This window comes from Xyrauchen texanus, chromosome 35, assembly GCF_025860055.1.
Source record: "Xyrauchen texanus isolate HMW12.3.18 chromosome 35, RBS_HiC_50CHRs, whole genome shotgun sequence".
Taxonomy (NCBI): domain Eukaryota; kingdom Metazoa; phylum Chordata; class Actinopteri; order Cypriniformes; family Catostomidae; genus Xyrauchen; species Xyrauchen texanus.
The window spans coordinates 20,703,501-20,724,487 of NC_068310.1; the positions used below are offsets into that span (position 1 = coordinate 20,703,501).

The following is a 20,987-nucleotide window of genomic DNA, read 5'->3' on the forward strand; positions in this document are numbered from 1 at the left end:
ATTAGCCTAAACAAGTGCTGTGTGTGAACTTTCAACACAACTAATTTGATTACTCAACTTAAACATCAACACAATAATGAATATGACAACTTTGTTAATGCTAAAGCAGAGCTTAAAACAGAAAAGCTTCATCATTCAGAAATCAGTTAATGTGAGTTAAGAACCTAAACTTTTTTTAAATCTTACCAATTCAATGTGATCCTAACATGAAGCTATTTGGAATTCAGTAAATGTTAGTGAATGTTAATGTGAGTTCATAATGTGCTTTTTGCTTCAGTGTTTTGTTAATAACAGAGGCCAGTCAATCAAAAATTTAAAATATGTAGAGACATACTGTAGAGAATAAAGCTATTTCAGTTTCTTTCTTTGTTAAAAGTTGTGTAATTAATATTCAGTGATTAAGTGATAAAAAAAAAAACGGAATGTCCAAACTATCAGTATCGGTAGATGTTGTTGGTAGATGTTGCTCTTAAGAATTGAATATCAGTTTCAGCACATAAATTTGGTATCGGTACATCCCAAGTAATTAATTTGTTAACACTTTACAATAAGGTTCTAATTGTTTGCAATAGTTAACAACATTAGTTTTTACATATACTGATACATTTTTAAAATCAAAAGTTGTAACATTAACTAACAATTAACAATTGTAATTATTTTTACTAACATTAACAAATATTAATAAATGCTGTTAAAATTTATTGGAATGGAAACTTATTGAAAAGTGTTACTTTAATTTATAGTGATTTTAAACCAGAAACAGAACCACCAGACTATATGTATTAGCAGATGCTGTTTTCACGCACATTTTGTATCAGTGCATCCCTAGTAATTAATTATTAGTTATTTGAAACAAGGTAGCATAAAAAGCAGAACCACCAAACTATTATTATTGGCACACTGAATATCGGTTTCGGCACACAAATTTTGGATTGGTGCATCACTAGTTGTAACGTAATGTCGAAAATTGTTTAGCCAAAATAGCCCACACAAGGTCAGTTTTTATGCCAATATATTTCCTTTCATATAATTTCGAAATGTAACTATTGTACTGTTGGCAAACAGCTGATGTGCTGCTTCGACACTTCCAGTGTAGAAATGGTGAAACATTCTATTTTGGACCCTTGTTAAATCTCATTTTCAATTATTCCACTGTTTAGTTTCTATTTCTTCTGTGAGGGTATCCATGACATATCACCCAGGCTCATCTGCTACAGGCATGATTTTGTCAGAGAGCCAAATGGCACACTTTTATTTCTATTAGCACTCACTGATTCTTGAGACTTGGGACAAAACACGTCCTGCAATTGTAACTGCTATTAGGTTTAAAAATGAAAATATTTTTAATTGTAGATGTTATGAGGGATTAATAATAGAATGTATTTAACACAATTTGCCCACAATTTCAGTAAATATTATATCAAATTTATGGAACTTATTGTCTTCTCACTACATCTAAAACAGTGTGTCCACAGAGAAGGGTTCAATCATTCTTATGCAATAAAATGGATACAAATTTGTTTTTAATTATTAAAAAGAGCTTGTTAAATCAAAAGCAACTCTTAATAATATCTCATATAAGAGCAAGGTTGTTTTTCAACAGCACATGCATGTTTCATGAGGTTTCAAAGTTGTGTCCCCACTTTTTGTCAACACCGTCAGACATTCATTAAAATGTTAAAAAAAAAAAAAAATCAGCAATATCAGGGGCTGCCGTCACTCTGAAAGACCCCTTGCCACATTCCACCTCTGCAGAGTGCATCAATGTCAGACAGGCTCTGGTAACGTTTATAGTTTTAGAATATTTTAAATCTTAATGTTAATATTTCCTGTGTCACAACCATGATGTGTCAACACCCTCTTCCAATTTCTGAGGAAATCATTTGAAATGTTTAGATCATTTTAATCTCCTGAAGTTGGTTCTATTAGCATCTAGCATCAACAGAAAAATCAAAATGGCTACTACATGAGCTCCATTTGCTTTGTGAAAGAAATGCCTAATGTGTCAACACCGTCAGATGTCAACTCCATCAGATATTCTGTCTGACGGTGGTGACGGGCCAATGACGGAGTTGACATTCAATGTGAAGTCGTCATGTTTTTGTGGTTATCAAGTAAATTTGAATTATATGAAATATAGAAATAGTGTTTAGTATTTCTAATAATGTATAAATACTAGATATGACAGTATATATTGCTTTTTTGGATTGATAGTCATCAACTATAGCTGAGTTAGGGTTGAGGGAACATAAGGCTGAGGGCACATAGACACACTCCCCATCTAGCATAGTATAGGCAAATATGATTAAAGATATTCAGAGTGCTGTTGTGTGTTTCAGTCCAGCATGGCTAGGCAGCATCTCTCATTGGTGGAGCGTAGAGGGAGGAACAGAGAGTCTTATAAAAAGCAAAGGGAGAAAATCAGTACACAGCCAGAATTAAAAGAGGAATATCTAAGACAGGAGAGACAAAGGTGGAAACAGACATTTGAGGAAGGAAAAATAAAGTAAATCAAGGATTTCAGTGAAATAGAACAGAGGAAAAGGAGAAAGAAGTGGACGCATAGCCAGAGAAAATCAAGAATGCAAAGACAGACACTCAACCATTGGAAACACTCAGATAGTCCATCAAATTACTTGAATGAGACACCACAGATGAGCAGGCAGGCTGCTGCAGGGAAAAGATAAAGTCAAATCAAGGCAGATACTGTACATTCTAGAGAACTTAAAATAATAAAGACCAAATTCAGAAAGGCCCAAAAAGAGAACCACAAATTAAGAAAGCAGATATGGCGCATAAAACAGAAAACAACACACAAGAGCACACCATGTGAATCGCCAAGAACCACCACAGAGAAAATGATGCGTGGTAAAAATGTCAACACACTCACTACAACACTACACTTGTGAAGCATACTGGGACCATAGCAGAACTCATACAGCTGTATGAACACCTGTTGCACAATGAGACAACAACACATGTGTGTTTGGTTAAAAATCAGTCCAGAGAATACAGGAAGATGATAGACAACTGTGATGAAAACAGTATAATCATGAATGTTGACTTCACATAAGCATGGAAATGCAAAGATAGCCCTGAAGTAGTCATGCCATTTTTGTCACTGGCATGTACTACACAAAAGATGAAAAGGCTGGCTTTTGCACTGTGTCGGAATCCAAGCGTCAGGATGCTGCCTCCATTTGGGCATACATGGATCCTGTCCTCAAAACAATAAGAGACAAGTTTCCTGGTGCTCACATCATCCACTTTTGGTCTGATGGCCCTAGCAATCAATATAAAAATGAGAAAAATGTCTGTCTTCTATGTGATGTCCCTTTAAGATTCGGTTTCCAAAGAGCAACTTGGAACTTCTTTGCAACTTCTCATGGCAAAGGAGCACCAGAGGGCATCGGAGGGACAGTCAAAAGAACTGCAGATAGTCTCCTTCTGCAAGGGAATGATATTGCAAGTGGGAAAACATTCTATGACTTGGTGGGGTCACCATGTCTAACCAACATCCAACTCCAATGTCAAAGATGAAGAAATTATGCGCTATGATGAACTCATTTAACCCATGAGTGGTACCCGGTGGGGTCTTCTGCTGTTGTAGCCCATCCGCCTCAAGGTTGTGCGTGTTGTGGCTTCACAAATGCTTTGCTGCATACCTCGGTTGTAACGAGTGGTTATTTCAGGCAAAGTTGCTCTTCTATCAGCTTGAATCAGTCGGCCCATTCTCCTCTGACCTCTAGCATCAACAAGGCATTTTCAGCCCACAGGACTGCCGCATACTGGATGTTTTTCCTTTTCACACCATTCTTTGTAAACCCTAGAAATGGTTGTGCGTGAAAATCCCAGTAACTGAGCAGATTGTGAAATACTCAGACAGGCCCGTGTGGCACCAACAACTATGCCACGCTCAAAATTGCTTAAATCACCTTTCTTTCCCATTCTGACATTCAGTTTGGAGTTCAGGAGATTGTCTTGACCAGGACCACACCCCTAAATGCATTGAAGCAACTGCCATGTGATTGGTTGATTAGATAATTGCATTAATGAGAAATTGAACAGGTGTTCCTAATAATCCTTTAGGTGAGTGTAGTTTGTATTCTGATCTAATGTGTTCTGATCATTTTTGGATCAATTGTTAGGATCCTGAAATGAGGTTCAATTTATATTGAATTGAAATTGACACCTAAGTGTTTTATTATTTTTATACAACTGTTTTAAGTTACTTTGTTACCATAGCAGATGCACTGCAGACATACAGATCTGAGATGAGATAAAATATCTATAGATCATTTGTGTTCCAGTGATAAATATCACAAATAATACTTAAATGTGAATCTTGATTAAAAGGTTTATAAACAATAACATACTGTTGTGTTTGTTTTAATGCAGTAATTGATTGATTCAATGTATTTGATAGTTAAAATGACTACAAATTCAGGTTTTCGTCACCACCGTCAGATATGCGTCAACTCTGTCAGGTCTATGTCACCTCCGTCAGATGAATATTTTGATAATATTTCATTATGATATTTCATATTTGTTGAGGAATTGTTGGTCATATGTGAAAATGTAATCTGTCTTCTAACATGAGAATGTGTTTTCAAATCTTAAAAACATCTTGATTGCTGTTTAAGTTAAAGTTAAAATTCTATTAAACAGCCCAATTAAAAAACACAGATGGATATCTATATAAAATATAGATATATACATATTGATAGAAACTTTTTTGTGGCCTCTGTCAGCCTTGGTGAAAATTAATGTTTTCTATACTTCTTAAAGTTCTAGCATAATGTGAGTATAAATTAATTTGTGTTTTTAATGGTGTTGACACAAAATAAGTGATGGCAAAGAAAAAGCACATTTTGATAAAAAATAGAAAAGTTGGGAGGTTGTATCAAAGCGTAGCTCAGTAGCTTAGTACATGTTAAATACATACATGTAGTTTAATTTGTCTGAGCACAAAGTTTTATTTTTAAAATATTGCACCCTGTTTTGTCCCATGTCTCAAGAATCAGTGCACTGTTTGACCCTTCAAATATGCATGCACATGCGCATTCTTCAAAGCTCAGCAGTATTATTTCAGATGTTTGTGTTCTACTCTTCATGTTGGAAATGTACAGATTGCTTCCCTTTCTCCATCACTTCTTTCATGTTCCCATACCTTCTTTACTCATGTAATGCATTGCATTGTTTAATGTTCAATGCCACTTCTCGTCTATTGTAGTATGCAGTACTGAATGTATTTCTTTCCCCTTGTCTGATAATTGTACACTTATTGCATGCTGACGGCATAGAGACAGAAAAAGGAAAAAAGGCAACACAGAGTCACCCCAAAGCCTTTGAAGCCATTTTAGATAAAAAGCCTTTCATTTATGAAGACTTTTAAGTGGAGTAAAGCAGTAGCTGTAAAATCTCAGTGCACAGGCTTTGAGAGAACAAAGTGTCCCCTGTAAGTGCACAGCCCAGTGAAGCTCAGGAGATCCTACTCCCATCTTTCATCTCTCACTCAGTTCAGGCCAAAACCCTGAAGTGCGCACTTCACTGGCCTGCTAGTCAAGATACAAAACAGTGGCTTTTGTTTTCAGAATCATTGGAGTGTGCCACAGATATAAGAGACAGACCTGACTGATACAGGGTATATTATCCTTTAAGTTTCCTTTGAGAACACATAGTAAACATTTTATTGGTGAAGGTAAAGCATCAACCAAACCACAGAAATGGGAAGATGATTTCCTTTTCAGGGCAGGCTCACTGACTTCTTGTTCCCTCCTGCAGTCTTTGATCATTCCTGGAAAAAGCCCAACCAGGAAAAAGTCAGGACCCTTCAGCTCTCGACGTAGCAGCGCTATTGGCATTGAGAACATCCAGGAAGTCCAAGAGAAGAGGTAAGATGATCAGAAAAGTTCTGATGGCTCAGGAGCTGCGATACAATACCCCAGGTGATGGCCTCATTGGTTTCAAGACGCAAGTTGCATCTTAAATGATGTACTTTACACTGGGAACTTACATAATCAAATGTCCCTCCCCTTCTGCTATGTAGGGAAAGCTGTGCCAATTGAGTGTATAAAGTGTTTAAATTGGAGTGCATCAGGATGGTTCTGAAAGTAAAAATCCAATTCATTTTCTCCATAAGCAAATCGATTGTAAATGATAACCTCTAAACTTTTAAAGACAGACCTACTGTCAATCTCGAGGTTGATGATTTTTTTATCCCCTTTTCTCCCCAATTTGGAATGCCCAATTCCCACTAGGAATAAGGACAAGTCTCAGCTGCCTCCGTTTCTGAGACCGTCAATCTGTGCATCTTATCACGTGACTCGTTGTGCATGACACCACAGAGAATCATAGTACTGGAGGCTCATGCTACTCTCCGCGATCCACACACAACTTACCACATGCCCCATTGAGAGTGAGAACCACTAGTCTGGACCACGAGGAGGTTACCCCAAGTGACTCTACCATCCCTAGCAACTGGGCCAATTTGGTTGCTTAGGAGACCTGGCTGGAGTCACTCAGTACACCCTGGATTCGAACTTGTGACTCAAGGGGTGGTAGTCAGCGTCAATACTCACCATCAGTCTGTGAGATTTTCATCTCTCTTTTTCAATACAAGTGTGGCAGGGCGGAGGCATAATTAGCCTAATACGGGACCGGGTGTGTAGGATCACGTCACAGCCCCGCCCTCCGCCCTGCCACAACAAGTTAAGCTCAATTGACAGCATTTGTGTCATAATGTTGATTACCACAAAAATAAATTTCAACACATCCTTCCTTTTCTTTAAAAAAAGCAAAAATCTGGGTTCCAGTGGAGCACTTAAAATGGTGAATGGGGACAATGAGTGTGAATGTGGCCAATTTTTGGAGGGTTTAAATATAGAAGTGTGAAGCTTATAATTTTATAAAAGCACTTTCATTAATTCTGTTAAAACTTGTGTATTATTTGACCTTAAAGTGGTTTAAATTGTAATTTTGTAATATATTGTAATTATTGTAAAACATAAATTTTAGGGTTTTAGGGTTTGTTGACATTTAAGGTGTCAAAAGGTTAGTAAGTGATTTTATCACACTAAAATCATGTTTACATGCATATTGTTGATGTCTTGTGGCTATGCTTATGAAATAGTCAGTATTTTAATGTAAAAAAATTGGCCCCCATTCACTTCCATCGTAAGTGTCTCACTGAAACCCAGATTTTAGCCCCATGTCTCCTTCGGACCTCCCAAACTGAATGATGATGTCGCCACTGCATTGGAGAGCATCGCGGTGTTTGACACAGAAGACTCGACTGGGCTGCCACCTTCTGGTCTGCCCACCCAGTCTGAGGCTGACGTGCAAGATGGCCGACATGCTCGCCCGGGCCGCGAACCCTCCGTCCTCCCCTCAACCCACATGGCTAAATGATTGGTTCCTCGGGTTATGGCGCTACTCACGGTCCCCTTCTTCCCGGAAGAGCACGACGAGTTGATGAGGTCGTGGAGGGCACCTTTTACTGCCCGAATCCGACCTCCTCACTTGTCCGCTCTCAATACCCTAGATGGCAGGGTGGCCCACGGGTACACAGAAGTCCCCCAGGTGGACAAAGCGGTTGCAGTGCACCTGTGACCGCAGAACACGGCCACCTGGCGGGATCGCCCGACACTCACCTCCAAGGCCTGTAGGACAACATCGGAGAAAGCCTATGGTGCCACTGGACAGGCTGCCTTCTGCCCTGCATACCACAGCCCTCCTGCAAGTTCACCAGTCAAAGGCGCTAAAAGATCTGCACTTGGGTAGTCTTGACGTGCTGCAGGAACTGCGCTCAGCAACTGACCTCGCCCTCCGGGCCATGAAGGTCATAGCACGTGCAATCAGACAGGCAATGGCCACCCTCGTGGTTCAGAAAAGTAATCTGTGGCTGAAAATGGTCGAGATGCGCAACACCGACAAAGCACGCTTTCTCAACACCGCCATCTCCCAGTTCGGTCTATTTGGCGACACCGTCGAGGACTTCGCCCAGCAGTTCTCGGTGGTAAAGAAGCTGATGGAGGCGATCCAGCACATCATGCCTCGGTGCCGTTCCAACTCGAGCCGAGCCCCGTCTGCTTGCCGAGGGTGTCCCCCAGCGGCTGCAAGGCAACAGGCAGCTCCGCCTCATCCCGGGCCCAGCTCTCAGCCCACACGTAGAGCCCCCCGCAGGAGCCCCTCTGTAATGGCCGTACCTTATTCTCAGCTCCTCAGTGCAAAACCTGACTAAACAGATGCTCAATTCCCTCGTTTTATACCAATATGTCCGGGGGAGGGACATGCAATTTCTGTTCGCCAATTCTCATTGGCCTTTTCTCAAAGCTCAGAGGCAACTGAGGCTCTCAAGAGAGACCCCTAGTGTCACTTCACTGACACAAAGTCTCGTTCCCTCCATCAGGGAACGGGGGTTACAAAAGTAACCTAGACGATTTCTTCTATATTTATGAATATTTTGCAATAACTTGAAATGCATTTTTTCTTTTTAAAATGCATTTGTGTCATTCATAGTGCTTCATGGGATTGTAGTTCAGTGCGTCATGAAAGACAGTAGTGCACCAAGTAGTTTAAAAAGAGTTTTAAAAACAGTACACAGTTTTTTTTCTACAAAGTACAAAGTCTTGGACCTTTGTCTATTTTGTCTATTTTCAAATACTTTTTTACTTCAAATCAAAGTTTGTGATGATGTTATTCACCTCAGAGCTGGTTTGGTTCATGGCTTAGAACTGTTGTATGTAGAATTTTGGAAAACCCCATGAAAAAAAATTAATGGGAAAAATATTTCCAGAAAGTGGGCAGAAACTGTTGCTCTCTATTTCACACTATTTTTGATTTAGAACAAGTACATCCAGGTGCTCGAATGTGCATTTTAAATAACTTGCACTATTATATTACAAAATGAGTTTAAATAATTTACAGAATCAGGATAAAACTTGGGATAGTTATAAGCAGCACATTAAACCTGATATCTTCCTCCTTTTGTGTGTTTATGTGTTTGATGAAGAATTACCGCTCTGTTGTCAGAGGACAAGACAGTGCTCTGTCTCTCTCTGCCCAGCGTCACTCTAAAGAATGGGAGACTCACCGTGGATCCCTCCAAGTATATATGCAACAATAGAATGCAACTTTTTTTTTTTAACCATAGAGTAGCTGCTCACCTTACCTGGCCGTGGAAATGCATCTTTGAAATGCTACAAAGTATGACCTTTAGCACATTTAGCACAAAGCTGGCCTTTGTCAGATGTGCTAAAAGATTTCCAGGCTCTAAGATTAGTGTTGCTCTGAACTTGCGTGTGTTTGAGTATAGTGTTGTGAATTAGCATGTACTGTTGTGTCTAACCTTTCTTGCAAACTGATAATTAGCAATAGTAGTTAACAGTTGAGCTTGGACTCCATCAACTCTTGTTTGCCTTTATAGAGTTGAAAAGATGCACTTGCTGCCCTCTAATGGTCAGTGTTTCTCTCTGCAGCAGTAGAGAATGCTCTCCCTGTACACAAAAAACACCAGACAGTGGACATGCCTCGCAGGACCCCAAGTCTGAAAACTCTTCCAATCAGAGTTCACCTGAGGTCCTCATTACTAAGAACAGGTAATTGAAAAAGTGATAGGCTTTCTGAATATTGCTGTGTGTTTTGAGGGGTGCAAGATATCTGACAAGAGCAATTGGATTTTAATTAAAAACCTTTGTTTGTATGTGTATAGCTCAACCATGTATTGCCGGGCTCCTTCCATTCCTGAGGCTCATGACCTGTCCCGCTCCTCCTCTAATGCCAGCAGCTTTGCCAGTGTGGTAGAAGAGAATGAAACAGAAGCCACAGAGGACTATGACACTGGCATGGTGAGTGTTTAGGGTAACAGTATGTTAATACAGTAATGTGTTTACTTTTTTAAAAGTATCAAGCAGTACAAAAAACATTTATAAAAACACTTAAAATAAAAAAACACACCTGCAAGCCAAGCATAGAGTATACTGTCCATTCCAAAAAAAGAAGGACCCTTATCCAACTAAAAAGCAATGGAAAAGAAACAAATGCGTGAGTTTTCATAAACAAACTATTTATGCCGCATTCCAGATGAAGGTTTGAATACCAGACTTGAGTCAATTGTACACACCACAATATGGCGCCGTAACTCAAAAAGAAATGTGCTGTTATACTAATAATAATGGCAAAAGTCATGAACACACAATTGCTTGCGTTTACTTTGAAATATCGGCTTGTAAAAATATAATTTTATTATTTTTATTTGTCTGTTCAGACTACAAATATCTAAATTAATTGAGTCGAATAAGCCAAAAAATCTTTTCAAATTAAATCTTTCTTCTTCAACACAGTTGTTATTGTGACCAAATTATGGGACATCTTGACTAAAACGGGACAGTTGTCAACCTAACAGCAACAAACATTGCAGAAGGCACCTTTCCTGTTTTATGCCGTTGTCTGTGATGAATGTTTTCATATTTGAAAATACTGTCCACACGAAAAACATAGGCTAATCAATGAAAAACATCCATCGCTAAACTGTCACGCATTGTGAACAAATGCAAGTGTCCATTTTATTATAAAAAAGTGACTGCGGTCTGAACAGAAAATAATTAGATATGGCAACATATACTGTAACTTGCAGTTTGAACAGTTAGTCTAAAAATAGCATTTGAGACTAAATCAGATTTTCCCTACAGTTGAACAAAGCATTAAATCCTTCTCAGAAATGCTTTATTCACAAAAATCCCCAACTTTGGATGTCCAGTCATTCCAGTGTTTTTTTTAGATTGTGGTAAAAGTTGTCTGGAATGCACAGATACATTTGTATTTTTATAAGGTGTAACAAACTATTATAATTTGTTACCTTTAAAAGTAATATTCCCCAACACTGCTACTGATTTGATATGGAGATATGTTGGTTTTTGAGATGTCAGTATGTTTGGTGTGTGCATGTCTACCAGAGCAATGTTTTGTATTTGTCCCAAATCAGGAGAGTCTGTCGTCAGCAGGAACTCCTCATAAACGTGACTCACTCACATACAGCATGTGGCTGGAGGACAACATGAGCACTACCAGCAACAGCCGGGGGAGCTCTCCTGGTGAGAGACACTAGCTGTTTCTTACACCCCATTCGTGTGTGCCCTTTGAACTGAGGAATATATTCCCTCATATTACAAAACACTGCTAACACACATATAGATTGAGTAATATTTTTAATAACAGAACAAAATAGTTTCTCTCACACCCTAAATATATCAGAGGGTGTATTTGGTGTAGGTTCGTGTATAGGTTAGAGTGAACAGTAATACGGGTGCCCCTTGTCGTGTTGCAGCAACCCCTGTTAAGGGCTGTCAAACCATCCTATTTTGTGTTAATCTCATTATCAAAAGTAATGACGAAAATGTTAAGGGATATTTTTTATATATCCGCAGCAGCGGCCAACCCTATACCCACCTAGCACCAACCCTAACCCCCCCCCCCCCCCAGCGTCTGTCCGCTCCACCCCCTGTTCAAAATCCGTTCCCGCGGCCTTGGTGTAGGTTATGTTTTTATGTCTTTGCATAAACTTCTTAATTTTCTTATTTAATCCTATTTTTCCAGCCCCTGCCAGAAGTCAGCAAACGGATGGGGGAAAGAGCCAAGATCAGAACCGTACAGACATCCGCATAAAGCTGGAGCGGCCGCATGACCACAAATCTACATCTGTGAGTTAGTCTAAAATTGTCAATTTAAGTACTATCTGCTTCTGTGCAAAGTTATAGCTAATATTGCCATTATGGATGTGTAGCATTTTTCATGTAGTTTACACATTAAAAATGGCACCTTCTTTAGGCAAGGATTGGGAAAGTGTGTGTATGCTCCTGCTTTTCAGCTCTTTCTGTGCCTGTTGTAACTCTGTTACTGTGTGTGCCTCTGTGTATCCTGTGCAGAACTGCTAGCCTATCCTGCTCGATTGCCTCATGGACATCCATCAATAGGTTAGATATACAAGATCTTAACTAAATGGCAGTGCAATAATTGTTTTCATCAATTCAAGATGTAATCTCACAATCAAGTCTTTTGAATAGATGTCATAATATTAAAGCAACAGTTCACCCAAAAATGAAAATTCTCTCATCATTTTCTCACCCTCAGGCCATCCCAAATGTGTGACTTCATTTTTTCTGCAGAACACAAAGATTTTTTTGAAGAATATTTCAGCTCTTTAGGTCCATATAAAGCAATTGAATGGTGACCAGAACTTTAAAGCTCCAAATGTAGATAAAGGTAGCAGAATAGTTCAAACTCCAGTGGTTAAATCCATGTATCCTGAAACAGTATGAGAGGTGTGGGTTAGAAATAGATTCATATTTGAGTAATTTAGTTTTTTACAATAAATCGCCACTTTCCCTTTCACTCCAAATTCTTCTTCTTTTGTTTTTTGCCGATTCGCATTCTTCGTGCATATCGCAGCCTACTGGTCAGGACTGGACTGGTCAGGGCAGGGGGAGATTTATAGTAAAAAATATGTAAAAATGTATCTGTTTTTCCAACCACACCTACCATATGGCATCTGAAGACATGGATTTAACCACTGGAGTCATATGGATTACTTTTATGCTGCCTTTATGTGCTTTTGGAGCTTCAAAGTTATGGTCACCATTTACTTGCATTGTATGGACCTACAGAGCTGAAAAATTCTTCTAAAAATCTTTTTTGCTCTGTAGAAGACAGTCATACACATCTGGGATGGCATGAGTGTAAGTAAATGATAAGATAATTTTAATTTTTTGGGTGCCTTTAAGGCACTTGTTTAAAGTTTTGTAAGTATATGAGTATTGCAGAGGAAGAATAGTGATGCATATGCTGGAACATGTATCAAAATTATGTTATTTTGTAAGGTTGTTAGATAGAACCATGATTCTGATTTTTTTTTTTTGGCTGTGATTTCAAGATGTCTCTGTGCTATATTTCTCAATAAATTACAATATTCATTGGGTCTGCAATTTTACAAAATGTAATGGCCTAACCTTAAGGTTATGTATGTAATAGCATAATTTATGCCATTTATGTGATGAAATTCAGAGTATATTTTGTGTATACATTATGTATAATTTATAATATATGTTTTTCAATCTCCAAACAGCATTTCCATAAGAAACACCCTCTTAGAGAGACAAGGCGAGCTCAGGTTGATGACGATACTGCTGACGATGGTGAAGAAGTGGAGGACGACACCAGTCAGCTGCAGGAGTGACAGCATGCACATGGCCCAGGACCACGATCATGTTACCATCCCTCCATCAGGATACTACTTACTACCCCAGCAGGCTTGACCAGAACCAAGGAGTTGGTTTCAGGCAGCCAGAGACTTTTACTGGCTGTCACTATTCTCTTCTCCATCAGGCTTTCTCTTCACATTCCTTTCTGCATCAGTATTGGTACACTCTGTTCTGTCACCCGAATCCCTTGTGAGTACATCCAGTAAATGAATACGAACTTTGTTCCTCTGTAGCAGTGTCTGCTGACACTTCACTGTACTGGAGAGTGGCTAATTTAACATGCTGTATGAGGTCCTAACACTGTGCTATATTTACATTTCATGAAGTTTGTCTCAAAAAGGACATTTCACCTCCTTGCACAATAAGATCTATCTTCAGCTAATTATCAAGACCAAATCATTTCTCATATGCTATATATGTTCTTTTCTTTTTGCAGATTTCAGGTTTGGAAATTCTTGTTATTTATATTATTTTCACTAACTTATGTTCATTACAGCCCATGGCAGCACTGTAATATATTTTTTGTCTTTATTTTAAAGTAACACCACTTCAAAATGTCCTTGCTGAGAAAAACAATCCGATTTGGCTCAAAAAAAGCACCATAGCTGTATTTTAATTATATTTCAGTGCAGGAAAAAGGATATATTGCGCTCTGGGTCAACTATATCCCCTTTGTTAAGTCTATGCTATCATCATTTACGACAGTCCCGGTACAGCGGACGCGGCGATCCCGCCTTCCGCCTGCCTACGACTGCCCCCCGGCCGGCCGGTTCAGACGAGTCCAGAGGACGCCAGCAGACCTCCTCCTCAGTCACGAACCCGCCCCCTGCCGGGTGCGCGGAGCAAGGTAAGTGCTTTGAGTCTATTCTCAGCACCCCAGCCTCAGGCCACAACGAAGCCGCCCGACGCTGCATTACCTGTTCCGCCCCGCTGCGAGGCCCCGCCGGGTACGTCCAAAATACTCGTCCCTTTGGTGCCCCTAGCGCAGAGCTGGGAAGCGTGGTTTTAGCTTCCCAACGCATCACGCTGGCTGCACGGACCATTCCACTTCGATTACGCAATTCAGTTTGCCCAGATCCGCCCCCTTCAGGAGCGTCCGCTTCGGCAGTACACGGCGAGCATGCCAGTTCCCTGCGCACGGAAATCGCGACCCTCTTAGCCAAGGGCGCGGTAGAGCCCGTCCCTCCAACCGAAATGAGGAAGGGTTTCTACAGCCCTTACTTCATTGTACCCAAGAAAGGCGGCGGCTTACGAGCAATCCTGGACCTGCGAGTTTTCAATCGGGCCTTGTTAAAACTCCCATTCAAAATGCTCACGCAGAGAAATATTCTGGCTGGCGTTCAGCATCTAGATTGGTTCGCAGCGGTTGACCTGAAGGACGCGTACTTCCACGTCTCAATTCTGCCACGACACTGACCCTTCTTATGGTTCGCGTTCGACGGCCAGGCGTTTCAGTACAAAGTCCTCCCCTTCGGCCTGTCTCTGTTCCCTCGCGTCTTCACGAAGGTCGCAGAGGCGGCTCTTGCCCCGCTACGAGTAGCCGGCATCCGCATTCTCAACTACCTCGATGACTGGTTTATCCTAGCACACTCTCGAGAGTTACTATGCACACACAGAGACCAGGTGCTCCGGCACCTCAGCCGCTTGGGGCTTCAGGTCAACTGGGAAAAGAGCAAGCTCACTCCGGTTCAGAGCATCTCTTTTCTCGGGTTGGAGTTAGTCTCAATGACAGCACGTCTCACGAGCGAGCGTGCTCAGTCGGTGCTGGATTGCCTCGCTTCCTTCAAGCCAGGCACATTGGTCCCTCTAAAACTTTTCCAGAGGCTCCTGGGGCATATGGCGTCCTCTGCGGCGGTCGCGCCGCTGGGGTTGATGCATATGAGACCACTCCAGCACTGGCTCCAGACTCGAGTCCTGAGACAAGCATGGCACCACGGCACGCATCGGGTAAGGATCACCCCCGCCTGCCTCAAAACACTCCGACCCTGGACAGACCTCTGCTTTTTACGGGCAGGAGTGCCCCTGCAGCAGGTGTCCCGGCGCGTTCTGGTCACAACCGACGCCTCCGGTCGGGTGGGGTGCCGTGTGCAGCGGGCACGCAGCAGCGGGCCGTTGAAAAGGGGCCCGCTGCGTTGGCACATCAACTGCCTGGAGTTGCTGACCGTCCTTCTCGCCCTCAGGAAGTTCCTCCCGTTAGTTCGGGACAAACACGTCCTTGTGAGATCGGACAGCACCACGGTGGTGGCGTGCATAAATCGCCAAGGCGGCGTACGCTCCGCCACATTTCACAACTTCGCCCGCCGTCTCCTCCTATGGACTCAGGTCAGCTGCGTGCCACTCAAATCCCGGCAACTCAGCGTCGTAGCGGACGCGCTATCACGACAACGCCTGCCCGGCGGGAGTGGAGGCTTCACCCCAGTCGGTCCAGCTGATTTGGGAGCGGTTTGGCAAGGCCCAGGTAGACCTGTTTGCCTCCCAGGAAACCTCCCACTGCCCGCTCTGGTGCGCCCTAACAGAGGCTCCCCTTGGGACAGACACGCTGGCACACAGCTGGCCCTCGGGGCTGCGCAAGTGCGCATTTCCCCAGTGAGCCTTCTTGCACCAGTGCTGTGCAAGGTCAGGGAGGGCGAGGAGCGAGTCACGTTAGTGGCCCCCTACTGGCCCACTCGGACTTGGTTCTCGGAACTCAGACTTCTCGCGACAGCTCCTCCCTGGCGAATTCCCTGAGAAAGGACCTCCTCTCTCAGGGGCCGGGGCACGCTCTGGCACCCGCGCCCAGACCTCTGGAACCTCCACGTCTGGTCCCTGGACAGGATGCGGAAGAGCTAGCCAGCTTACCGGCGACCGTTGTGAATACAATTAACCAAGCCAGAGCCCCCTCTACCAGGCACCTTTATGCCCTAAAGTGGCGCTTGTTCACAGATTGGTGTTCTTCCTGAACTGAAGACCCGCAGAGATGTGCGATTAGGTCAGTGCTCCTGTTCCTACAGGAGAGGCTGGACAGGAGGCTGTCCCCGTCCACCCTCAAGGTGTATGTTGCCGCCCACCACGATCCTGTAGACGGCAAGTCTTTGGGTAAGCACGACCTGATCCTCAGGTTCCTGAGAGGCGCCCGGAGGTTGAATCCCTCCCGGCCAGGCCTAGTTCCCTCCTGGGATCTCTCGGTAGTCTTGGCAGATCTCCAGAGACCCCCCTTCGAGCCGCTTGAATCAATTGGACTCAGGGCCCTCTCTCTTAAGATGGCCCTGCTGATCGCGCTCGCCTCTATCAAGAGGGTCGGGGACCTGCAAGCGTTCTCTGTCAGCGACACTTGCCTGGAGTTCGGTCCGGCAGATATGTCTGTGATCCTAAGACCGCGACCGGGCTATGTGCCCAAGGTTCCTACCACACCATTCCGAGATCAGGTAGTGAACCTGCAAGCGCTGCCCGGGAGGAGGCAGACCCAGCCCTTCCGTTGCTATGTCCAGTGCGCGCCCTGCGCATTTACCTGGACCGCACACAGAGCACCAGGCGCTCTGAGCAGCTCTTTGTCTGCTTTGGGGGCGGCAGAAAGGGAATGCCGTCTCCAAACAGAGGCTCGCCCACTGGGTTGTCGATGCCATCACACTGCTTATCACACCCAGGCCGTGCCCCTACCCTTGCGGGTCCGAGCTCACTCAACAAGGGGTGTTAGCGTCCTCATGGGCACTGGCCAAGGGCACCTCCCTAGCAGACATCTGTAGAGCCGCGGGTTGGGCAACACCCAACACCTTCGCGAGGTTTTACAACCTCAGCGTTGAGTCAGTTGCGTCTCGTGTTTTGTCAGGTCGAGCCCGTAGAACTTGGTAACACGTGAGACCGACCGGCCGGGTGGATCGCTTGCACCCAGCGCCCTTTCCTGGCGTCAAGGTTAAGTAGTGCGCCTTTTTCCCAGAGCGCCCACTCCGAGTCGGGACCCTGGTCGATTCCTCCCCAGCCCTCCGGGTCCGCGGTTCAGCGGAGGAACTTCGCCGACCCAAGCCACTGCGGGTACCCTGATGGCTACCCTGTACTGGTATAGGTGCTCCACAGGTAAGGCCTCCTGCTCGGACTCCCCTGTGTGTATTTCCACGGTTCTGTCCCTTCTGAGCGGACCCCGTGTCTCCCTTAGGCAGTTACAGCTTCCCGGTCGCCGTGCTGTAGCAACTCCCCCTTCGAGGCTGGATCTACCACCGCACCATACTTTCCACCACGAGCCCTAAGGCGGCTGTGTGGCGTGTCTACCACTTTTCCTCCCCAAGAAAAAGGGCAGGTGTGGTCTCCGCAGGGTCTGGGTAAGACCCCTTCCCTATATGCGTGTAAGGGCCCGGCCGTGATTGCTGTATGTGAGAAACATAGAGAGAAAGACGCCCAGCCAGGCTGGCCCGTTCCCATGTTGGCAAACATCGCCTTGTTCCCCTCTCAGGGTAACTAGAAGGATCCCGATGTTCAGTATGGGGCATTGGGGAAGAGTGCGTGCAGCCGGGTACAGATGATGCGTGGCACTGGATGAATCCCTGCCCGCCTCTGTATCGGCAGTTCACGCATAGCGGTTCAGCACATGGCAAGATTGGAATGGGTCCCCTAGTGTCAGCTTCTCCGACACAGCGTGGAGAGAGCGACAGAAGGAGAACGTTTGGTTACGTATGTAACCTCCGTTCCCGAGGGAGGAGCGACACGTTGTGTCTTTCCTCCGCCATGTCGCTGAACCGAGCCACTGTTGTGGCCGGACCATTTCCGGCTCCTCAGAAAAATCAGTATTTGCGCCGCTTAAATACCCGTATGTCCGGGGGCGGGACATGCAAATACTGGCTGCCAACTCTCATTGGCCTTTTTTCATAGATCAGAGGTGGATATCGGCGCTCAAGAGAGACCCCTAGTGTCACTTCTCCGACACAACGTGTCGTTCCCTCCCTCGGGGAACGGAGGTTACATACGTAACCAAACGGTTATCCCATCAATGGATTTTTTTCTTCCACATGCATATTCCAGGATGACAATGCTATGAAAAATGCATGATGTAATCAAAGCTAAAAGTTGTCCAATGAAATATTAGTGTATGTGACTTTTTATTTGGCCAGGCAGTGTGTGTGTTTTTATATATATATATATATATATATATATATATATATATATATATATATATATATATATAACACAACTGTCCTTGGTGCATTTCAAGTATCATTACTGGATCCTTTAAATCAGGCTTTCAGTTAACATAACTTCTCAAAGAATATCAAATGTTTACCTGAAGTGACTTTTCCATACGCGTTGTTGATACTGCATATCTATGTGAGAGAGGTGATGAAACTGGATCATAGTTGAGATGCTCACAACTATTTCCTCAGTGGAGAGATCGGAACTATTTAATTGCTCTTGTTATAATCAATGAAGCCATTCAATGAAGCTGTCTGGATTGATTTATTCTGATTTATTTTTTGTGTTCCTAATGTGGAAGTTGTTTTGTATAAAATCGTCTTCTAATGACTAAATGTAATAGTAAATGACCATGTTTACATGCATGTTCTTATACCGATTATGCTTAATATGTGTGCTCATGTAAACGCAATAAACCGCATTTCTTTATCGCCGTAAATGCCATACACAGTTTATGAATAAACCGGTCGACACGGGTTGATTTTTGCCCATTACACTGATTTTGAGTGGTATGTAAACACTTTACCAGCGTTCTTACTGGCTCATCCAATGCGCGCACGTGTTGAGGACATGCTTCTTCACAGATTGACGTCAAATGTCATGTAAATGCGGACTTATTGGTTTGCCAGATTTTATAAAAAAGCTGATATTAGAGAGTAATCAGCAGATTACTGTGCATGTAAACATGCTCAGGGACTTGTGCCGCTTCATCTATTATAATGGAAGCAATCTGTAGTAATTTTTAGAGCTCTGCCAATCAAATTTACAATTAGTTGGCATAAATTCCGTTCATCTACCAGAGATAAGATGTTTGCTCCAGTTGTTACTACTGCACTCATTCAGAATCTCGCTTCACTGCTGTGATCCATCCATTTGCGGTTGCTTTTTCGAAAATCTAAACACTTTAATTTCCATTAGTTCCAAGTATCCATGGAGCATCCAGCCAGCAAACAACATGATCCACATTTTAATAATGACATTTTATGATAATCGTATTACTGTTAATAAGGATAATCATGTTAGTCACTATGAATGAAGCACCTCACGCTGTTGTTTTGTATGAGTTTGGAAATATTCAAGGAACTAAGACTTCCTTAAACCAACTAATAGCCCTTGAAATAGTCTATTTATTTTTTCTGTGTTGCACCGGACTAAAGGCTGGACAACCTCGCCATAACTATAAACAAAGTATTCCACCCAAGAGATATTGGGATTAGTTGGGTATTTAAAACCAAAACTACTCAGTTGAGGAAAAAGTCATAATAAGGAAGTAGAGCCTTTTGAAATAGGGATTTTATTCTTCTATCTGCTTTTGTTCCCCCTTATGGTGAGAAACGGTTCTAGCAGCATTTATGTTGCAGCGTCCAAACTGTGTGTTAATGACAGTAATGCTGTGCAGACTGGGGTAAAAAAAAGATGCAGCACAAAAGCCATGCTGATAACAGGGTATGAATTTTTAGGCATTGTTATGCTTTCCTTAGCAGCAGCTTTTGTGACCTTTTCCTGTGCAATCATCATTGTAAATACAGCTTCTTTTTTTTTGTACATACTGCCCAGAACATCTGGAACAAAATAAACATATGTGTGAAGTTTCATTGAGCATAGTCTGTCTAATTTCAATTCAAATTTGTTTGATTTTGTATTACTGAATATGTCGATGTCTCTTTGAACAAAAATCAAACATGATAAGAACTACGAGTTGACTAAGTTTGTCATCCACATTGACATGTAGCAACACAGCACATAGATTTGCTATATACTTGCACAAAATCCAACATAAATGTGTAATGTAGTGATTCCCTAATTGGAGAGAGAGTTTGAGCAACACATGTGAACTAAGTAGATCTTTCTTTATTCTTTGTGAAGAACATACTGATCTCCACCTGCTCATATTACAGTTTTTCTCAATTTTACACATTTCTCTAAACTCAGGTCACTGCTCTCAAAACAATTAACACAGCGATCTGAACACTTTGTGATTGTCCTAAACAGATTGTGCATTTTTTCTTGATTTTCCTCATTTTCTTGAAACACTATATACAAATTTCTCTAATCTAAAAAACTGTTTACACAAACAACTAAATTAAAGTCATACGCTCAAATACACGTCAGGTTGTCAAATGCCTTCATATTGATATCTGCTGTAGTAGTAATGCACACAGCAAAGAAAATGCAATTTACTAAATGTTTCTGAAGATGAGGAAGAAAGAAGATGAGGAAGAACAACATGAAGAAGAGGTGCAAATTGAGAAGAGGTAGTCTGGGTAAAGGAAGAGAAGATAGGAAGAAGAAGAGATGAGAAAATGGGAAGGTTTTCTTAACTCTTTCAGGGGTGAGCACTGCATTGAAAGAGATGAGGAAAGACCAAATGGAGATGGTATAATGATGGTGAGCAAATAGAAAGAGGACAGCAGGATGGAAGATAAAAGAAGACACAGAAGAGGCTCAAATGATGTGATAGTTCCTCTAATTTATCATAATATGAATTGCGTTCTCTCTGAGAGACTGAGAAAAACTGTAATATGCAGGGTGGATCTAGTTCACCTTATATCCAGACCCCATTTGCATAATGAA

General features: G+C 42.6%; 1 protein-coding gene across 9 annotated transcripts in view; it reads left to right on the top strand.

The window, feature by feature from the left end:
* The window catches only part of LOC127628839 (rap1 GTPase-activating protein 1-like), a 114,434-nt gene extending 100,148 nt beyond the window's left edge, over positions 1 to 14,286 (top strand). For 5 of the 9 annotated variants that reach the window (XM_052105765.1, XM_052105769.1, XM_052105766.1 and 2 more), the window contains 8 exons: positions 5,785 to 5,894; positions 9,014 to 9,109; positions 9,480 to 9,599; positions 9,713 to 9,848; positions 10,985 to 11,093; positions 11,596 to 11,699; positions 11,925 to 11,972; positions 13,121 to 14,286. In XM_052105765.1, the coding sequence (XP_051961725.1) occupies positions 5,785 to 5,894; positions 9,014 to 9,109; positions 9,480 to 9,599; positions 9,713 to 9,848; positions 10,985 to 11,093; positions 11,596 to 11,699; positions 11,925 to 11,933 (684 nt within the window). In that variant the 3' untranslated portion in view covers positions 11,934 to 11,972; positions 13,121 to 14,286. The remainder of the gene's footprint in view (positions 1 to 5,784; positions 5,895 to 9,013; positions 9,110 to 9,479; positions 9,600 to 9,712; positions 9,849 to 10,984; positions 11,094 to 11,595; positions 11,700 to 11,924; positions 11,973 to 13,120) is intronic. The other 4 variants (XM_052105767.1, XM_052105773.1, XM_052105768.1 and 1 more) reach the window with 2 other exon arrangements.
* The last annotated feature ends 6,701 nt before the right edge of the window (positions 14,287 to 20,987 follow it).